Source organism: Sapajus apella, unplaced genomic scaffold (assembly GCF_009761245.1).
Source record: "Sapajus apella isolate SASKATOON/1434 unplaced genomic scaffold, GSC_monkey_1.0 scaffold2, whole genome shotgun sequence".
Taxonomy (NCBI): Eukaryota; Metazoa; Chordata; class Mammalia; order Primates; family Cebidae; genus Sapajus; species Sapajus apella.
Window position 1 is genome coordinate 80,219,223 of NW_022436942.1, and position 20,826 is coordinate 80,240,048.

Here is a 20,826-nt window from a genome sequence, read left to right on the forward strand (position 1 = left end):
ACAGTATGTGTGTTTGTTGGAGAAGGTGAGTGCACAGTGAAGGGTCACGGACCTCTCCAGGTTGTCATTTTATCTTAACTTGCCTGGACGCCACCCACCCGGGAACTCCTGTTCTGAATGTGGAGGCTTCCGGTAGCCACAGGTCAGAAGGGGAGGGGCGGGGAATTCACCTCGCAGTGTGCACAGGGAGGGCTGATACTCGCTAACACTGTCTTCATGGGCTGCTACCTAAACATGAAAACTAGGAGAGGCTGTGAGATAAGAGGAAAAGGTAGGGACAGTGACAAACGCAATATTACAGAGTCAGGCCAAATGGATTCAAAATCAACCGGTCAGTGCCTCTGTCTGTTTTTCCTTCCTTCCTCCCTCCCTCTCCTCCCTCACTTCTTCCCTCGCTCCCTTTCTCTCTTCTTTCCTCCCTCCCTCCTTCCATCCCTTCCCTCCCTTTCCTCCCTTCCCTCCTCCCTTCTTCCCTCTTCCCTCCCTCCCTCCCTTCTTCATTCCTTCCTTTGCTTTCTTCTTCCCTCCCTCCCTTCCTCCTTTCCCTCCCTCCCCTCATTCCCTCCTTCCCTCCTTCCTTCCTTCTTTCCTTCCTTCGCTTTCTTCCTCCCTTCCTTCCTTTGCTTTCTTCTTCCCTCACTCCCACCCCTCCCTTCTTTCTCTTGCCTTCCTTTATTCCATTTATTCTTCCATCCATCCATCTATCCATCTATCCATCCATCCATTCATCTATTCTGCTCCGCCCTCCAAAACATACCTGTATGGGCTCAGTTCAGCAGGCTGCTAGTTTGTGACTGCCAAGTGCTGGGCTAAGATTTAGATATGAATTAGTTCCTAAGATAATGATAAGTGCCACAGTATAACTGAACTGCAAGACGTCAGGTGTGGGAGTCAGCTGGACCTAAATTTGAATTTTTGAGTGTTTACTCTGCCACTTTTTAGCTATGTGACCTTGGACAAGCCACTCTGAGCATCTCTGAATATCTGTTTTCTCATCTGTAAAATGGGAACAGCAGCACTTCTTTGCAGGGAAGTTCTGAGGATGGCATGGAGATGTTTCTAGAGCACTCAGTTCACTGTCTTCCAGGTAGTGAATGCTCAGTACTGATGACTTAGTCGGTGTCAGGTCTAGGCAGGTCTTCTCTTAGGAAACCTGATACCATCTCCCTCAGAACAGCACCTTGGCTGATAATGATAAAGGCTGTCACCCAAGAGCTTGGGGTTCCTTAGCTGAGCCTTTAATTTGGCTCCGTCCTCACGTGTGTCCATCTGGGCTCCTCTGCAGATAGAGTATGATCTTCTCAGGAGCTACAAAGACCACCTGGAAGTCCTGGACATTCACCGCACCGACCAGGGCTGCTACCCCACCTGCATGGTCTGGTACCCGCCACTCACCAGGGAGCTCTTCCTGCTCATCTGCAACAGTGGCTACAAAGTGAAGCTTTTTAATGCTACCACCAAAATGTGCAGGTGAGCACCTGGGGTGCCCCATGGCAGGGGGCGGACCGAGTTCTCTAACCCCAGCCTGCGGCAAGCCTCCGCTTAGGGACCTGCAGGCGGCTTGGCTACTGTTTTCATCCTCTTCACTCTGCAGAGGAGGAAAGGGAAGCACAGATAAGTAAGTGATTCTCGCCAAGGTCACGTGGCCCGGTGTGGAGGCGGGATGTGCAGATCCAGGGAGGACACAAACCTGGGGCCCTGGGAAAGTCGCTGATGCTCTGAAATCCCCTCTCATTAAGAAAAACATATTTTTACCTGGCTACTAACAATTGTTTGATTTGCATGTTGGTTGGGGGTGGGGATGATGCAATAGCATGAACAAGTAGCCAGGTAGTAGGTATGTGGCAATCAGGTCCGTGCAAGAAAAAGGGAAAAGGCAGGATAAAAAGGTAGGAAGGCAGGGAAGGCCTTGGAGAGCAGGGCACATCTGAGCATCCGAACAGAGACTGGAAGGAAGCAAGAGGGAAGTGAGGGGCCGTCGTGCACTTGGAGGAAGAGAGTGGACCAGCAAGGCCCAAGGACCAGAGGTGGGAGGCGTTTGGGTTTAGGAAATGCAGTGAAGGCTGGTGAGGCCGGAGTGGAGTGGGCAGGGAGGGGTATGGGAGAGCAGGTCAGAGGCCCGGGCAGGTGCCCAGCACACAGCACCCTGGGGACTCCGTCTCTTTCCCGAGTAAGGCTTGGCCCTGAGGGGCCACAGGGAGGGGGTCAGAATCTGGATATACTCTGCTGGCAAAGCGAACAGCATTTGCTAATGGAGGGAAAAGGAGGTGTGAGAGAAGACACCTCACGAAGCCAGAAGAATGGAATGGCCCTTTAAAGAGATGAGGAGGACGAGGGAAGTGTAGTTTTCAGACAAACTCGGAGTCAGAGGCTGGCCAAGGCAAGCTTGAGTTGCCTGCTTGGCATTCAGGTGGGAACCCATGAATCAGGCTCTGGAGTGTGGAGGTCCCGGGAGGGGCTGGGCTGGAGTCAGGAACACAGGATGGCTGAAGCCATGAGCAGGGAAGACACCAGCGAGAGAGCAGGGCATCCGCAGCCTGGCATCTTGGAGCCATGTCTCCTCCCGCCTGATGCAGTCCAGCACCTGCACGGGGCCCCTGTGCTTCCACCCCTGTGAGCCCTCACGAGAAATCGCACGATCATCCCTCCAGTGCAGCGGGGGCCGCACCGTCCATTGTCCTGTTCCCTCCTCCACAGCCTGCTGAGCATTCTCCCACTGAGCTTCAGGAGGCTGTGTGACTGCCCAAGGTCAAGCAGGGCAGGACTTGACCCTGGAACCTAGCTCCGACCCTGTCCTCTACTCGGTGTTCTGGGGCCTCAACACAGCCCTGGCTGTGGGATCTTACCTGGTCAGCCCTGGAGGGGAGCTTCTGCCTTTGGTTTGGCTGTGTCTTGGGTATGGCTGGAAAGAAGCATGGAGGCAGGGGAAGTTGGAAGGGAGAGTGTTTCAGTGGTCCGCCACTGTCACCGCCACCATCGCCATCAGGAGAAGGAAGTCCGGGAACTGGCTGTAGCAGCTGGCCCAGACTCCAGGACGATCATTGTTTTGAAATATAGCTCAGATAAGAGAGGTCCTCAAAAGGCCAGGTCCACCCGGGATTTTTTTTTTTTTTAAATAGTTCTTTCCCAGAAGGCCAAGAAAAAAATGACTGAGAAATGCCATGTCTTATGGTAGAAAGAGAAATCCAGGACAATTGCCTTAAACGATTAAAACACTCGAAAGCATGTACAAAGAAGAGCTTTAGAAAGACTTCAGAATCATTGTGCATAGCTTTTATTATGCACTATTAAGTTTTATCACATCTTATAGTTTTTAACGAACACATACTTTTTGGACAAAGAATATCTCTCAGATATGTGCAGTGCTAAGACACACTGAATTAGCAGGGCCAGAGAATGAGGGCTGATAGGCCTTGGGCCTGAAGTTCCTACTAATGGTTATTCACCAGAGGAGAGAGGCGGGAGAGACTTTTGGAAACAAAGTTGGGAGTTTCTGCCTATTGATGATCAATCTGAAATTAGCATAAAGCATCTTAAAAAATTTTATCAAGGCGATACTCATATAACATAAAACGAATGAGTTGAAAGTGACCAGTTCATCCGGGCATAGTGGCTCACACCTGTAATCCCAGCACTTTGGGAGGCCAAGGTGGCTGGATCACCTGAGATCAGGAGTTCGAGACCAGCCTGACCAACATGGTGAAACCAAGTCTCTACTAAAAATACAAAAATTAGCCAGACATGGTGGTGCATGTCTGCAATCCCAGCTACTCAGGAGGCTAAGGCAGAAGAATTGCTTGAATCCGGGGGGCGGAGGTTGCAGTGAACTGAGATCACGGTGAACTAAGATCACGCCACTATACTCCAGCCTGGGTGAAAAAGTAAGACTCCGTCTCAAAAGAAAAAAGAAAAAGAAAAGAAAAGAAAGTGAAGATTTCCGTGTCATTTAGTACACTCACAGTGCTGTGCAACCCCCACCTCTATCTAGCTTCAGAAATTTCCATCATTCCAGAATAAAACCCCTTGCATAAAGCATTTTCTAAGCTGTAGGAATAATAAAGCCTCATAACCATGGCTTAATCGGGAAGGAATTGTCTTTTCATGATAAATCCAAAAGAATTTAAAAATGCATTTAAAAAATATTTGAAAGAACGTGAAAAGGCAGTTCACAGAAAAAGGCCAATAAACCTATGAGCAGATGCTCATGAGTATATCAAAGATGCAAACGAAAACAAGATATCATTTTTCACCAATCAGATTAGTGATGATAAAAATGATTGATAGTGCTTAGCGTTGGCAAGAGGATAGGGAAATAGGCACTCTCATCCGCTGCTGGGGAGCGGGTATGAATCACTGTAACCTTTTGGGAAAGCAATTTGTCACCCTCTATTAAATTGTATCATATCTTCTGACTTCTAGGAATGTAGCCCACAGAAGTACTCCAACAGTATGCCAAGGCATAAGTAAAAGGGTGTCTTGTTTGAAAATATTTTAAAAAATGGAAACAATCCAAATGCCCATTAATAGGGGATTAGTTAAACGGATGGCTTGTCAGTATACTGGAACACGATGCTGCTTTTAGAAAAGAAAAAAGAGGAAGAGTAAGACAGCTCTCTGTGTGGTGACGTGGAAATATCTCCAATATGTGATGAAATAAACTACAGTGAAGCATGAATAGCATAATTCTATTTTTATATAAAATTACAATTATAAAAAACTTGAGTCATATACACCAAACTATTACTCATGATTATCTTAGGATAGGGTCTAGCAATGTAGAGATATAGATTTTCTTCTTTTTTTTTTTTTGAGGGTGGGTCTCACTCTGTTGCCTAGGATGGAGTGCAGTGGTGTGATCTCAGCTTGCTGCAACCTCCACCTCCCGGGTTCAAGCGATTCTCATGCCTCAGCATCCTGAGTAGCTGGGACTACAGGTGCACACCACTGCACCTGGCGAATTTTTTTTTTTTTTTTTTTTTTTTTTTTTTAGTAGAGAAGGGATTTCACCATGTTGGCCAGGCTGGTCTCAAACTCATGACCTCAGCTGATCTGCCTGGCTCAGCCTCCCAAAGTACTGGGATTACAGGCGTGAGCCACCATGCCCCATCCATGACCAAACAATCGTAAAACCTATGTTGAAATTTGTGAAATTCAAAAACTGTCTTTTTTTTTTTTGCCTTCAGAAAGACGCTTATGGGCCCAGCTTACGGTTCCCCTATTGAGCAGGCACAGGTCCTCCCGGCGAGAAGCATGGCAGAGCTACCGAAACGCTACTTGGTGTTTATTAACAGAGACAAGGTAACAGCGCTGTCTTCTCCAGCTCTGGGAGTTGACTCTGTGTGTCATGAGCAGCAGTCATTACCAAAGATCATGAGACTCAGAGAGCCTGGGTTTACAGCCAAGCCCAACAGCTGCCGCCCCAGTCAGCTGTGATACTGAAGATTGCCCTTGCCGGGCGCAGTGGCTCACGCCTGTAACCATAGCACTTTGGGAGGCGGAGGTGGGTGGATCACCTGAGGTCAGGAGTTCAAGACCAGCCTGACCATCATGGTGAAACCCCATCATAAAAAAAAAAAAAAAAAGATTGCCCTTGATGAGTTAGGAAGCCTCTTGGGAGACATTTCTGAGCAGAATTACTGCATTTATTGTATTCCGAGTGAAGATACATGGGCCAGCAAAGGATTTTTCCTTCTTATTTATTTGCATGGAAAACTCTTATAAAAGCATGCAAATTGGTACACTTTGTTGTATAATTTAATGAATCATCTACATTGAAAAGTGTAAAGCCTGCTGGGCATGGTGGCTCACACCTGTAATCCCAGTACTTTGGGAGGCTGAATCCCAGCACTTTGGGAGGCCAAGGCAGGCTGGAGTCTGAGACCAGCCTGGCCAACATGGTGAAACCCCATCTCTACTAAAAATACAAAAATTAAATGGGCTTGGTGGCGGGCACCTGTAATCCTGGCTACTTGAGAGGCTGAGGCAGGAGAATCATTTGAACATGGGAGGCAGAGGTTGCAGTGAGCTGAGATCATGCCACTGCACTCCAACCTGGGCGACAGAGTGAGACTCCATCTCAAAAAACCCAAGGAAGTGTAAAAGTCATAGGTTGTGAGATTTATTCCGGAAAACCTTGGACAACTGACCGTGAAGACAGGGAGGAAAGCTTCCCTTCTGTCTTCTGTGCATCTGTTAGAACTGTGCAAGAGGCCTGTGTCCTCTCAGGGCTGGCATGTGAATGCCCAGCTACATTAAATGTGGCTCTCACACTTGGAGATGGGTCCAGACAAAATCAGCTTAACATATGTGACAGGGAGAGAAGGAAAGGTGTCAAGTGTAAACCCCTTTTCACTCAGCAACAGGTCCTTCTGCCACACAGATCTGGAGGTGACATGTGAATGTGCCAGGCCTCTCTTGGGCCCAGCTACCTGAGTCTGAATATCCAATTACGTATTCCTTCCTAGGTTGGACTGCAGATCTTACCAGTGGACGGCAATCCACATAAGACAACTGCTATTGTTTGCCACCCAAATGGGGTGGCTGGCATGGCCCTTTCCTATGACGGCCGCTACGCATTCACCGCAGGGGGGCACGATCGCTCGGTGGTCCAGTGGAAAATCAATTTAAGGTATGTGACGGAAGAGAAGGAAGGTGTCACGTGGAAACTCCTTCTCACTCAGCAGCAGCATTCAGACACTGAACCCTGCAGCATGCCAGGCACTATGCTAGGATGTCACAGGGCCTGGCTTTCAGGTCGCTTCTGTTGGCATTGCTCATATTACCGTGCACACAGAAGTTGCTGTCCTGCCCCATGGACCAATGGCGTTTGCAGTTCAGGCGGTGTGACAGCACCTGGGACTCACCCCTGCTCCCTCAAATGCTTCCCCCTCTGCTCTGCATAGCTATACCCGCTAGAAAGATCTAGGCCGACCCTCCAAAGCATACACTACAGAAATGGTAAGAGGGTCATTTGAAGTGGGCATTCAGGCTCCCCTTCTCACCCCCCCTGCCCTGAATGGAGAGCCTCAGCCTGAAGTCAGGCTGGAGAATTCTTGAGTTAAATGTCGGAGAGTATGCGGACTTTGAGGTTAAAGGGATATGCATGAGTTTGAATATGGGGCCACCCTCTACTGGATGTGGGGCCTAGGGCAAGCTTCTTCACGTCTCTGATCTTCAGATCCTTGCCTGCGAAATGGGGGTGATGATAGGGACTGCTGTTTTTTTTTTTTTTTTTTTTTTTTTTTGAGATGGAGTCTCGCTCTGTCACCCAGGCTGAAGTGCAGTGGTACACTGAGCTTACCGCAACCTCTGCCTCCTGGGTTCAAGCAATTCCCCTGCCTTAGCCTCCTGTGTAGCTGAGATATCAGGTGCGTGGTACCATGCCCAGCTAATTTTTGTATTTTTAGTAGAGACAGGATTTCACCATGTTGGTCAGCTGGTCTCAAACTCCTGATCTCATGATCTGTCCATCTTGGCCTCCCAAAGTGCTGGGATTACAGACATGAGCCACCGCGCCTGGCCGATGATAGGAACTTCTGTGGGATCCCTGTAAAGATCTGGTAGTTTAATATGGGAAAAGCACCTAGCGCAGAGCTAAGTGCTCAGGAAGGTAATGATTTCCTTTCTTCTCATCTTCCCGTAAGAGCATTTGTTTATGAGCTTAGGATCTTCCCTAATAAAGAGGGGACCAGCACCCACACTGTCCTCTCCTCTACCCACATTCAGCCAGCTGCCACAGGGCACAGTCAGCCATGGGCAGCCAGTTCCTGTTCTGACCACTTCTCCGAGCCCCTGCGCCACCTGTCTTGGCTGGGCCTCTCCTGGCAGTGTGACGTAGGGAGCAAAAACAGCTCAGAGGCACCTTCCTTCCTCAGAGAACAACCTGACTCTTGGCTGCCAGCGCAGTGCACCCCCTGCCATCTGCCAAGTGCACATCCTTCTTTTTATGTTGGATATTGACGCTTCTACTCTTAACCTGAATATGAGCAAAAATAGCCAGTTAAATCTGCTCTGGAACCACGGTGGTTTGAGATTGCATTTGCAGCTCTGACTTCCACCGTGCCTTCACTCGAGAGAGCAGATCTTAGGAACTTAGGGATTTAGGAGCTGGTGGTGAACTCTTCCATTGAAAAGGGATCGTGGCCTCAGAATGGCTGCCTGGTTCCTTGTCTGCAGACTTGTTACCTGGAACCATGGAGGCAAGCCACGCCCTGCAGGGGCAAGCGGAACCTTCCTTTCTATTTGTTTTTGTGGTGGTTGAGACAGGGTCTGGCTCGGTCACCCAGGCTGGAGTGCAATATGTGATCATGGCCCACTGCAGCCTTGAACTCCTGGGCTCAAGCGATTCTCCTGCCTCAGCCTCCCGAGTAGCTGGAACCACAGGCACATGCCATCATGCTTGGCTAACTTTTAAAAAATTATTTTTTGTAGATACAGAGTCTCATCAAGCCTAGGCTGGACTTGAACTCACGGGTTTAAGCCTTGGCCTCCCAAAGTGTTGGGATTACAGATGTGAGCCACTGCACCCGGCTAGAACCTTTCTTCTAAAATGTTTGTCTTCTCAGTCGTCGTGGGCTCTGGAATGGTAGAAACTTAAGAAGAACTCAAAAAGGCCTCTGCTTTCCAATAGCTTTCCTGTGCCTGGCCAGAGTCCAGGCTTCTGAGAATTTCAATTTAATCTGTGGTGGGGACAAAGGATCATTATAAACTAATTAGCACTTCATTGCTGCTCCTGGTGAGTTAATATGATCAGCACTTCACTAATGGAAAGAAATGTAGAAACCCTAAACAAGTAAACAGAATTTCCTACCAAGTTACTGTGGATGAGTGGTCGGGGGAGATGAAGATGGCAAATCCCCTCAGATTCCATTATTTTAGTAAGTGCAGCCCTGGGCCCAGAGTGCCACCATCACAGCCTGCAGTGCTCCTGCCCCAGGACAGCCCTTCCATCGCCTCTCTTGGGGTTCATTCCACACGCCCCTTCTCCCCCTCGATGTTAGCATGCCGTCCTTTTTCCTCTCCTTGTCTGGTGTCTGTTTCAAAATCCCCCCTACTTTTTTGTGCCCAGCCTCCCTGCCTCCTGTCACCCTGCTGCCCTGCTCAGCCAAGAGCAGGGACCCCAATTGGAATCGTAGCTAGTCACTCCGTGCCGACTGGATGATGCCAGGCAAGTCCCTTCGCTTCTTGGAGCCTCAGTTCCTCCAGCTGTTAAGTGGGACTGCTACCACCAAGTTCAGACCATTCCTCCTCTCCTCCTCTAGGGAGCATTTACTGAGCACCTACTGTGTGTTCGTCATGGGGCTCAGAGCTTTAGCTCCTTTCTAAAAGTACTGTGTGGTTTGCTGGGTACAGAGCAGGCTTTCAATAAGTGTCATTTCCCTTTAGTGCCCTAATGACCTCTTTTTTGTTGCGAGTGTTAGAAACACAATTTAGGCAAAAAGGGGATGTATGAGAAGATTGTTGGGGTCGCATGTGGCTACACAGCAGGATGGTCAGGGACAGCGGCACACTTGGTGCCCGCAGCACTCACTGTCCGCTTGGCCCTGCTGTTGGCTTCGTTCTCTGCAGAACTGGGTTTCCTTACTCAGCAGGAAGATGGCCGCTGGCAGTTCTCAAATTTCACAAATTCTAGCTCTCACCACAGAGAGAGGGAATCTCTTTCCCAGCGTGGGCTGGAGAAAGCCCAGTGCAGCCCTGGACCCCTCTGGGGTCGGCTGGCGGTGGCCGGGAGGCAGGGATGTAGCGGAGCGCTGAACACTGGAGCCGGAGCCGCGGCTGCTCCTGGAGGACCAGGCGCTCTTGCCAGCCTTTCCCTTCAGGGGCTCCTGGTGGTGACAGGCTCCTCTGTGTCACTTACGGCCTTTACCTGGCCCTGCTCCAGAGCCACGTGGCTAAAAGTGGCCTCGGTGCTCACGGAGCTTGTCGGGATCGGGCCTGGGCCTGGCCTGGAGGCCCCAGAGAGGGAGCCCTGTCAGCTGGACACTTGCCTCCGTGGCCTAATACTTGAACTGAGAAGTGGGAAAGACCCAGCCCCGCCGGAGGGGTCCTCGGGCACCCCTGGAGAATACCCAGGTCCCTCAGTCTTTAAGCTAACCCGTGGACTTGTGCATGCCTCAGTGAGAGGACTGGGGACAGTGCGTGGCAGACTCTTCCTGAGAGAGGTGTAGGCGCCAACACCCATTTCCACGCCCCTAATAATCCCAGCCACTCGTGCTGAACCTTTCTCAGGGCCGGGCCCTGCACCGAGTTCCACATATCATCTGATTTCATCCTCACAGCCGTCCTGGGAGCTGGCACCACCCTCATCCCCACAGAACACGGCAAGAAGCTAACACCAGGAGGTCCATTGACTGCCCAAGCAATAGAGGAGGCAGTGGGGTGGGATTCAGAGCCAGGGCTTTCCGAGTCCACCCCACACCTTGACAAACGTTCATTACAGGAGGGAAATAAAGGCCTTTGTCTCCAATCCTTGTGATACGGTTTTGCTCTGTGTCCTACCCAAATCTCATCTTGAATTGTATTCTGGTAATTCCCGTGTGTTGTGGGAGGGACCTGGTGGGAGATGGTTGGATCGGGGGCAGGGGGCAGTGTCCCCCTTGCTGTTCTTGTGGTAGTGAATAAGTCTGATGAGACCTGATGATTTGGTAAGGGGAAACCCATCTCACTTGGCTGTCATTCTCTCTCTTGCCACTGCCATGTGAGACATGCCTTTCACCTTCCACCATGATTGTGAGGCCTCCCCAGCCATGTGAAACTGTAAGTCCAATAAGCCTCTTTCTTTTGTAAATTCCTCAGTCTCAGATAAGTCTTTATCAGCAGCATGAAAAGGGACTAATACAGTAAATTGGTACCAGTAGAGTGGGGCATTGCTGAAAAGATACCTGAAAATGTGAAAGGGATTTGGAACTGGGTAACAGGCAGAGGTTGGAACAGCTTGGAGGGCTCAGGAGAAGACAGGAAAATGTGGGAAAGTTGCGAACTTCCTAGAGACTCCTCGAGTGGCTTTAGCCAAAAGCCTTTTAGTGATACGGACAATAAGGTCCAGGCTGACGTAGTCTCAGGTGGAGGTGAGGAACTTGTTGGGAACTGGAGCAAAAGTGACTCTTGGTATGTTTTAACAAAGAGAATGGTCGCATTTTGTCCCTGCCCTAGAGATTTGTGGAACTTTGAAGTTGAGAGAGATGATTTAAGGTGTCTGGCAGAGGAAATTTCTAAACAGCAAAGCATTCACAATGTGACTTGGGTGCTGTTAAAGGCATTCAGTTTCATAAGGAAAGCAGAGCATAAAAGTTTGGAAAATTTGCAGCCTGACCATGTGATAGAAAAGAAAAACCCATTTTCCGAGGAGAAATTGAAGCCAGCTGCAGAAATTTGTATATGTAATGAGGAGCCAAATGTTAATCCTGAGGACAATAGGGAAAAATGTCCCCAGGGTATGTCAGACGTCTTTATGGCAGCCCCTCCCACGGCAGCCCCTCCCATGGCAGCTCCTCCCACGGCAGCTCTTCCCATCACAGGCCTGGAGGCCTAGGAGAAATTTTTTCATGGGCTAGGCCCAGAATCCCCATGCTGTGTGCTGCCTAGGGACTTGGTACCCTGCATCTCAGCTGCTCCAGCCATGGCTGAAAGGGGCCGATGTAGAGCTCAGGCTGTGGCTTCAGAGGGTGCAAGCCTCAAGCCTTGGCAGCTTCTATGTGGCGTTGAGCCTGCAAGTGCACGGAAGTCAAGAATTGGGGTTTGGGAACCTCCGCCTAGATTTCAGAAGATGTGTGGAAACGCCTCGATGTCCAGGCAGAAGTTTGCTGCAGTGGTGGGGCTCTCATAGAGAACCTCTGCTAGGGCAAAGTGGAAAGGAAATGTGGGGTCAGAGCCCCCACACAGGGTCTCTACTGGGGTACCGCTGAGTGGAGCTGTGAGAAGAGGGCCACCATCTTCCAGACCCCAAAATGGTAGGTCCTTTGACAGCTTGTACCATTTGCCTGGAAAAGCCATAGACACTCAGTGCCAGCCTGTGAAAACAGCCGGGCGGGAGGCTATGCCCTGCAAAGGCACAAGGGCAGAGCTGTCCAAAACCATGGGAACCCACCTCTTGCATCAGAGTAACGTGGATGTGAGACATGGAATCAAAGAGATCATTTTGGAGCTTTAAGATTTGACTGCCCTGATGGACTTGCATGGACTTGCATGGGGCCTATAGCCCCTTTGTTTAGGCCAATTCCTCCCATTTGGAATAGCTGTATTTACCCAATTCCTGTACTCCAATTGTATCTAGGAAGTAACTAACTTGCTTTTGATTTTAGAGGCTTACAGGCAGAAGGGACTTGTATTGTGTCAGATGAGACTTTGGACTGTGGACTTTTGAGTTAATGTGAAATAAGTTAAGGCTTTGGGGGACTGTTGGGAAGGCATGATTGGTTTTGAAATGTGAGGACATGAGATTTGGAAGGGGTCAGGGGCAGAATGTTATGGTTTAGCTCTGTGTCTCCACCCAAATCTCATCTTTAATTGCACTCCCATAAATCCCATGTGTTATGGAAGGGGACTGGTGGAAGAGGGTTGGATTGTGGGGGCCCATGCTGTTCTCCTGGTAGTGAATAAGTCTCACGAGACCTGATGGTTTGATATGGGGAAACCCGTCTCACTTGGCTGTCATTCTCTCTCTTGCCACTGCCATGTGAGATGTGCCTTTTACCTTCTGCCATAATTGTGAGGCCTCCCCTGCCACGTGAAACTGTAAGTCCAAGAAACCTCTTTCTTTTGTAAATTGCCCAGTATCAAGTATGTCTTTATCAGCAGCATGAAAACAGACCAATACACCTTGCGTGCATTCATTTATTAATTCCTACAAGAACGTTGTGAGGCAGAATCTTCTCATTTTATAGTGGAAGACACTTGAGGCCAGGGAGGTTAAGTTACCTGCCCAGAGTCACACAGCTTGGCAGCTTGCATGCATGTCCATGTGACTCCACATTCTGGACGCTTCCCCACTTCCCCACCGTGGTCTACATGAGGTGTGTTTGATGTCCCAGCAAAAAGGATGATTGCCCGATTAGCAGAAATCCAGTCAGTGGATTATTAGAATGATTTCTGATGATTAATTAGCCTTTTGTAGGAGGCAAAGTTGGTCTCACACAAAAGTAGGTTTTCTTACCATTGAAAGGGCCTATTTTTGGAAAATCTGACCTTGTGTTAGAGAGCAGAGGGTTATTTTTATCTGACTGGCATGGGTCCCTGTGGTCTCCTGAGTTTTTATGGAAGCAATTAGTGTTGGCAGTCCGCCTGTACAATATCCCATTCTTTTGACTCTGATCTTTCGTGGATCTAAAGTTACGGGTAAGGCTGCTCTGTCTGGGAGGATTGTGGTTTCAGAACACAGGATGCCTCCCCCACACCAGGAGAGACGTGTTCCCCAAAGATTGCAGACAAATTGCCAAGCACCTGCCCTGTCATCATCGAGAGAATATCACCATAATGAGGGCGGGTGCCCTCTACCTCCGAGTTCCACGCCTGAAATGCAACTTTCTGGTTTTGGCTTCATTTTGAAGGGCCTTTTCTTAGCAAGGGTACAGAGACCCTAACTGTGTCTGCACCGTGATGCCCTTCAGAGGGCTGCAGTGCTGTGCGGACCACCTTCTGACCTGTGCTCACGCTTGAGTGCTTTCTAACAGGGACATCTCTGTTATTGTTCCAGTGTCCTGGAGGCAGCGGTTTCTCTTGGGGGTGAAGACTTGACCCCATTCTACGGTCTGCTGTCTGGCGGCCGGAAAGGAAAATTCTACAGGGTAACTATCCCCAGGGTAAACACTTCCTGGTAACATCTAGTTAAGTTTTTAAAGCAGATGTGCCCGGGGTTAACCTCCTTGCTTAATTCCAATGCTCTGTTCCCCCACTGAGCTTAAAATGTACTTTCTAGAAAATGTCCTTGAAGTCTTCATGGATGCTTCAGACTTAAGCCTAAATGCGTTTTGTGTCTCCGTTCTATTTCTACGTAGGAGCTAGAAGACTACTTCTACTACTCCCAGCTCCGCAGTCAAGGCATTGACACAATGGAGACCAGAAAGGTGTCGGAACACATTTGCCTGTCAGAGCTGCCTTTTGTCATGAGAGCAATTGGCTTTTACCCATCTGAAGAGAAGGTAGGGAGAACGAAAACAAGAGCAGCAACGGGGTATGCTATTTATAAAAAATGACCTCTGGGAACAATCCTTATAGGTCAGAGTAAAAATTTCACATTTTTCTTGCATAAATGGATCAGAAAGACGGTTCTGGGCATTTCAGATTCACTCCTGAGTGACTGCCTATGGTAGGAGGTGCTGTTCCTAAAAGGCGCACTCCTCATGGAAGTTCCACGTTGGTTGGAAAACGGATCTTGCAACCATGGTGTTGAATTGGATGTATTGGGGCTGCAGTCTCAGCCCTGCCCCTTGCTGGGCAAGGACCAGCCTCATAGGATTTTTTTTTTATCTTGAGACAGACTCTTGCTTTGTCACCCAGCTTGGACTGCAGTTGTACAATCTCGGCTCACTGCAACCTCCACCTCCCAGGTTCAAGCGATTCTCCTGCCTCAGGTTCCCATGCAGCTGGGATTACAGGCACCCACTACCGCGCCCGGCTAATTTTTGTATTTTTAGTAGAGACGGGGTTTCACCATGTTGGTCAGGCTGGTCTTGAACTCCTGACCTCAAGTGATATGCCCACCTCAGCCTTCCAAATTGCAGGGATTACAATCATGAGCAATCGCGCCCGGCCAGCCTCATAGGATTTGAGGAGGGGACTGATGCCTTTGAAGTCCTGGGCACGGTGCTGGGTGCACAGGAAGAGCTCAGCGAAGACCGGGAGGTATTATTATCATTACTGTTATTCTTGCGGTATACTTGCTATTAACCTAGCAGGTGTTAATAGCAAGTAATGGGGCACCTCTGGAAGGTGGGTGCTTGTCTGGGCTGTGGAGCACGGAGGGTGCAGCCATTCCTCATGACCGTACTGCAAAAGCAACCCCAGATGCAAGGAGCTCCAAGCAGGGTCAGGAAGCACCTCAGGGAAATGTTCCTCATATAAACTCTTGTTTAAAGTGCAGTTGCTGGGCATGGTTGCTCGCTCCTGTAATCTCAGCACTTTGGGAGGCCGAGGCGGGCGGATCATGAGGTCAAGAGATCGAGACCATCCTGGCCAACATGGTGAAATCCCATCTCTACTAAAAATACAAAAATTAGCCGGGTGTGGTGGCACACGCCTGTGGTCCCACCTACTCAGGAGGCTGAGGCAGAAGAATCACTTGAACCCAGGAGGCAGAGGTTGCAGTGGGCCAAGATTGCACCACTGCACTGTAGCCTGGTGATAAAACAAGACTCTGTCTCAAAAATAATAATAATAATAAAGTGCAGCTAAACTGGGTGTGGCAGCTCATGCCTGTAATCCTCCCAAAGGGGAGGCCAATGACGGGGAGGATCACTTGAGCCCAGGAGTTTGAGAGCAGCCAGGGCAACATAGGGAGATCCTGTCTCTACCCACCATCCCCCTAAAAAATCTAACAGGTGTGGTGGCCCATGCCTGTGGTCCCAGCTACTCAGGAGGCTGAGGCAGGAGGATTGCTTGAGCCCTGAAGGTGGAGGCTGCGGTGGCCATGATTGTGCCCCTGCACTCCAGCCTGGGAGACAGAGCAAGACCCTGTCTCAAAAAATAAATAAATAGGTCAGGCGTGGTGGCTCATGCCTATAATCCCGGTACTTTGGGAGGTTGAAGCAGGTAAATCACAAGGTCAGGAGTTCAAGACCAGCCTGGCCAACATGGTGAAACCCTGTTTTGACTTTAAAAAGTACAAAAATTAGCTAGGCATGGTGATGGGCACCTGTAATCCCAGCTACTTGGGAGGCTGAGGCAGGAGAATCACTTGAACCCGGGAGACGGAGATTGCAGTGAGCCGAGACCGCAGCCTGGGTGACAGAGCACGACTCCATCTCAAAATAAATAACTAAAGTACAATTTATTGTATTTTTTCTGAATTAAAATGTAATGCATTCCCATTATATAAAGTTGGGGAAAGATATGCACGTGGAATGAAGAAAATAATTACTTATAATCCACTATGCAGATGGAACAGTTATTAATATTTTCCTGGTTTTTTGTATATTTATATAATCATATATATAGTCATGTATCACTTGATGATGGGGAGATGTTCTGAGAACTGTGTCGTTAGGCAACGTCATGATCGTGTGAATGTCCTAGAGTGTCCCGACACAAACGCAGATGGCAGAGCCCAGTACATGCCTGGGCCGTATGGTAGAGCCTGTCGCTCCTAGGTGCCAAGCCTGAGCAGCATGCAACTGCACTGAATACTGTGGGCAGCTGTAACGCAGTGGTAAGGATTTGTGTATCTAAGCATATCTAAACGAAGAAAATGTACAGTAAAAATACGGTATTATGACCTTATGGAACCACCGTCATATATGTGATCTGTCACTGAAACATTGTTAAGTGCAGTGTGACTGTATAAATGTATGTAGTTTCAAAAAACTAACTGGGCTAGGGGCGGTGGCTCACACCTGTGGTCCCAGCACTTTGGGAGCCTGAGGCTGGCAGATCACCTGAGATCAGGGGTTTGAGACCAGCCTGGTCAACATGGTGAATCCCTGTCTCTACTAAAGAATACAAAAATTATCTGGGCACGGTGGCACATGCCTATAGTCCCAGCTACTCAGGAAGCTGAGGCAGAAGAATCGCTTGAACCCAGGAGGTGGAGGTTGCAGTGAATCGAGACTGCTCCACAGCACTCCACCTGGGCGACAGAGTGAGACTCCATCTCAAAAAATAAAAAACGAACAAAAAACTAATTGATACTGCATTGAATGTGTGTTTGTATCCCATATTTTCCCTTAATATTGTATCATAAGCATTTTCCATTTTATCAAAAATTCTCTGAAAACATGCTTTTTAAAGGATATATTTTAATTTTTTAACTTTTTCTAATTTAAACAATAGAATTATAAAGAAGAAAACAGGAATTATTCAGATCATCATCACTGTTATTATTTTGGTAGATATCCTATCATTTTATATATGGACATAGATACATCTACACTTTTAAACAAAAAATTGAGATTATATGGTATATATATGTATATACCTATACATATCAACATTATATAGAGGATGTGTGTGTATATATATGTATCAACATTCTCAGTAACTTGTCTTGTGAGCATGGTGGTAAAAAGTCCTTGGCAACGTCTTTTAAAGGCTGCAAACTTAACTGGACCATCCCCCAGTTGACAGGCATGTAAGTTGTCTGTGGCTGGTGCCGGAGACACAGCTGTGAAGAGCATCTCCGTGCGTGGTTTTTGCATACTTCTCTAATTATTTTCCTGGGTTGTAGTACAAGAAGTAGAATTACTGGGTCAGAGAATATGAAACTGCAGGCCCTATTGCTAAACTGCTTTCCATAAATGTAGCATTTTACACGCCCATCTTCAGGAATATGAAAGTCCTAAAGCCCAGCGAAGACGTGATGTTCACGTTTGGTGAGAACACTGGAGGGGTAGTAAGCTGTGGTTACAGTCCCTTCTCTGCACTTCGGTGGCCTACCCAGAGTCACCTGTTTTGTGTGCTCCACGTACACAAAACTCATTTCTGGAAAAATTAGTTATCAGAGCCCATTAACCCCTGCTGAGTCTTGAATGAGGACCTTAAAATATCAGGTACTCTTGTGAGCTCCTCTAAAGGTCTTCGGCTGATGTGCATTTTGTAGCAGCACACTGCTAGAAACATAAGCAACTCTGAGAAAGTTCGTACAGCCCACGTCAGAGTGTTCCTGAGAGTGGATTTTCCAAAGAGCGCTCCCTAGAACATGGCTTCCCAAACTGGGAAGCTGCATCAGAGCCACATGGGGTATTTACTGAATATTCAGCTCCTGAGCCTCGCCCAGGTCCAGCCAATCACAATCTCCAAGAACAGGCCTGGGAGTCTCTACATCTCCTGGGGTGCTCACTGTGGAGCCACCCACGTTTGAAGAGAGGGGCTCAACACAGAGTGGGATCATTAATCCTTAGTCAGCTTTCTTCTTCTTCTTTTTTTTTTTTTGAGACAGGCTTTTTCTCTTGTCACCCAGGCTGCAGTGCAATGGCACAATCTCAGCTCACTGCAACCTCCACCTCCCAGGTTCAAGTGATTCTCCTGCCTCAGCCTCCCAAGTAGCTGAGATTACAGGCATGCACCATCATGCCCAGCTAATTTTTGGCTAATTTTTGTATTTTTTAGTAGAGACAGGATTTCACCATGTTGGCCGGGCTGGTCTGGAACTCCTGACCTCAAGTGATCCACCCGCCCCAGCCTCCCAAAGTGCTGGGATTACAGGAGTGAGCCACCATGCCCAGCCTCAGCCTTGTTCTTTGGTTACAAGTTACAGAAACCTAAGTCGACCCATTTTCTGGGTCACAGAATTCCAGGTCCAGGGGAGTGGTGATGGAAGCAGAACCTAAGCCAGGCCCTCATCCGTGTCGCTGGGAGGGTCTCTCTCTTTAGGCCTTGTTTTCTGCTGTGCTGCCTCCCTCTGGGTCCAGCCCCCAGCCCAGGTCCAGTGGGGTTCAACCCCAAAGGCAGGAGCCTGTCTCCTTCCCAGAGCTGCAGACACCGTCACTGTCATCACTGCCATCGGGACGTGTGCCACTCAGGTTGGTCAGGCCCAGGCACTCTCCTTCCTGCAGTGTGAGGTGGTCTCAGCCCCCCTTAACCATGAGGACTGTGACCGGGTGACAGCTAAGATGTGGGTGAGTGTCTGAGTCTCTTCATGCCTCAGCTTCTTCATTTACAAAACGAGTACGGCAGTCGCATCCAGGAGCGCTCCGAGCAGGCGGCATGGCTTCCAGGAATTCCGAGCAGGGTGAGCAGGGCAAAAAGTGGGTCCCTCTCCATTCACACTTCCTTCCTTCTTTTTTTTTTTTTTTTTTTTTTTTTGGAGACAGGGTCTCACTGTGTCACCTGATCCTCTAGCCTCAGCTGGGACTACAGGTGCATGCCACCATGCTCAGCTAATTTTTTAAATTTTTGATAGAGATGTGGTTTCTCCATGTTGGCCAGGCTGGTCTCAAACTCCTGAGCTCAAGCCATCCACCCTCCTCGGCCTCCCACAGTGCTGGGATTCTAGGTGTGAGCCACCATGCCCAGACCTCATTTCCTTCTCATTTTACATTCAAAATGCTGCCTCCAATGTCTCCCGGTTCCCATGCCCACTGCAGTTCATCCACATGGCTCTATCTGTGGTTCTGCTGCTTCTGCTTTTAGCCCAACGTTTATCTAACCAAATACCCAATTTCTCCGGGTGATTGGTTGGCCTAACACCTGGTACTTTAAGATGGAGAAAGGAAGAAGCACATCTTGGTGCAAACTAGCTAGCCTGGCTGCCGTTCCCAGTCCCGCTTGGCGAGCCCTGCAAGTGGCGGTCTGCATGGGCGTCCTCTCTGGAGATAAGGCTGGAGAGGGCTGCGCTCTCAAGTGTTGTCATCCTTATGACATGGTGAGGGTCCGTGCAGTGCCCAGTGCACGGAGGTGCTCACTCAGTGGGATGCTCTTCCCTATTTCCTGTTGAGTCAGTGTGTTCCTCTTAAGAGGCTGATGGGATTGCCCCTCGTTTTCTTATTTTTAACTTTATTTTGTAAAATTCCAATTCCAAGCAAACACAAAATCAGAGAAAAGAATAAAGTGAACTCTTGGGCAGGCATGGTGGCTCACATCTGTAATCCTAGCACTTTGGGAGGCTGAGGCAGGAGGATGCCTGAGTCCAGGAGTTCAAGACCAACCTAAGCAATATAGGGAGACCTAGAGACGAAAGGTAAAACAGTCAGCCATGTGTGGTGGCGTGTGCCTATGATCCCAGCTACTCGGGAGGCTGAGGTGGGAGGATTTCGTGGGCCTGTGAGGTCACGGATGCAGTGAGCCGTGATCACGCCACTGCCTTCCAGCCTGGGCAACAGAGTGAAACTCTCTCTCTCTCTTTCTCTTTTTTTTTTTCTCCCTCTCTCTGTCTCTCTCTCTCGCTCACACACACACACACACACACACACACACACACACACAGACACACACAGACACACACACCCCACTCCTGTCAATTTCAGCTTCAGTAATTCTCAACTCCTGTTTGGCCCAGACTCACTGACCTGCCCCGGCCCCACGGGTTATTCTGAAGCAAGTTCCAGGCACCCTTGCCTCACAAGGAGGCCTTTCAAACCCAGGCTCCCTTCCTTCCCAAGGCCTGCGGGCATCTGAGGTTCACACTTCTATGAAAGTCACCAAAATGCCATTGTGGGCCATGCCTCTCACAGTTCCTGTGGGTGAGGAGTCTTTTGGCAGCTCTCTGATACCTGCAGGTCAACACTAACCATGGAGGCACACTGGGGAGGCTCCCGGGTCAAGCAGCCCTGGGTTTGGATCCTGAATGTGACCACGTGCCAGTTAAGACTTGGCCAAGTTCTGGAGCCTCTCCATGCCTCAGTTTCCTCATCTACAAAATAAACATAATAGTAGTGCCCACCTCTGGAATCACTGTGAAGATTAAATGAGTATCCATTTAGTACAGTACATGGCACACATCAAATTTTTTAAAATGTCACCCAATATTTTTGTCTTTGTCATGATATTCCCATCTCTGGATCCATCATTCCAGAAGCCCTTTATGGGAATGTTTCTCTGACCTTGTGCTTCTTAGTGCACAAGACCCTTTCCAAAATCTAAAATGTTATATTTTCTTCATTTTCTGATAAAGATACTTTACATAAATCTCCAAATGTCATCAAATTGATGGCAGTCTTCTCACTTGTTCAGGATGTTTTT

The 20,826-nt window shown here is 48.8% G+C and overlaps 2 protein-coding genes across 9 annotated transcripts in view; both read left to right on the plus strand.

The window, feature by feature from the left end:
* Positions 1-20,826, plus strand: part of WDR66 (WD repeat domain 66) — an 85,050-nt gene that overhangs the window by 41,197 nt on the left and 23,027 nt on the right. For 6 of the 8 annotated variants that reach the window (XM_032242470.1, XM_032242477.1, XM_032242474.1 and 3 more), the window contains 5 exons: positions 1,286-1,470; positions 5,184-5,298; positions 6,465-6,628; positions 13,691-13,796; positions 13,992-14,135. In XM_032242470.1, coding sequence (XP_032098361.1) covers positions 1,286-1,470; positions 5,184-5,298; positions 6,465-6,628; positions 13,691-13,796; positions 13,992-14,135 — 714 coding nt within the window. Of the gene's footprint in view, positions 1-1,285; positions 1,471-5,183; positions 5,299-6,464; positions 6,629-13,690; positions 13,797-13,991; positions 14,136-20,826 lie in introns of those variants that run through there. The other 2 variants (XM_032242463.1, XM_032242480.1) reach the window with 2 other exon arrangements.
* Positions 8,481-10,547, plus strand: LOC116526210. Its single transcript, XM_032242481.1, has one exon. It carries the CDS (start codon positions 9,444-9,446, stop codon positions 10,164-10,166), a length of 723 nt encoding a protein of 240 aa, XP_032098372.1. The 5' UTR covers positions 8,481-9,443; the 3' UTR covers positions 10,167-10,547.

Coding starts and splice junctions, on each gene's coding strand:
- LOC116526210 (XM_032242481.1), top strand. CDS start 9,444: ATGTATGAGAAGATTGTTGGGGTCGCATGTGGCTACACAGCAGGATGG.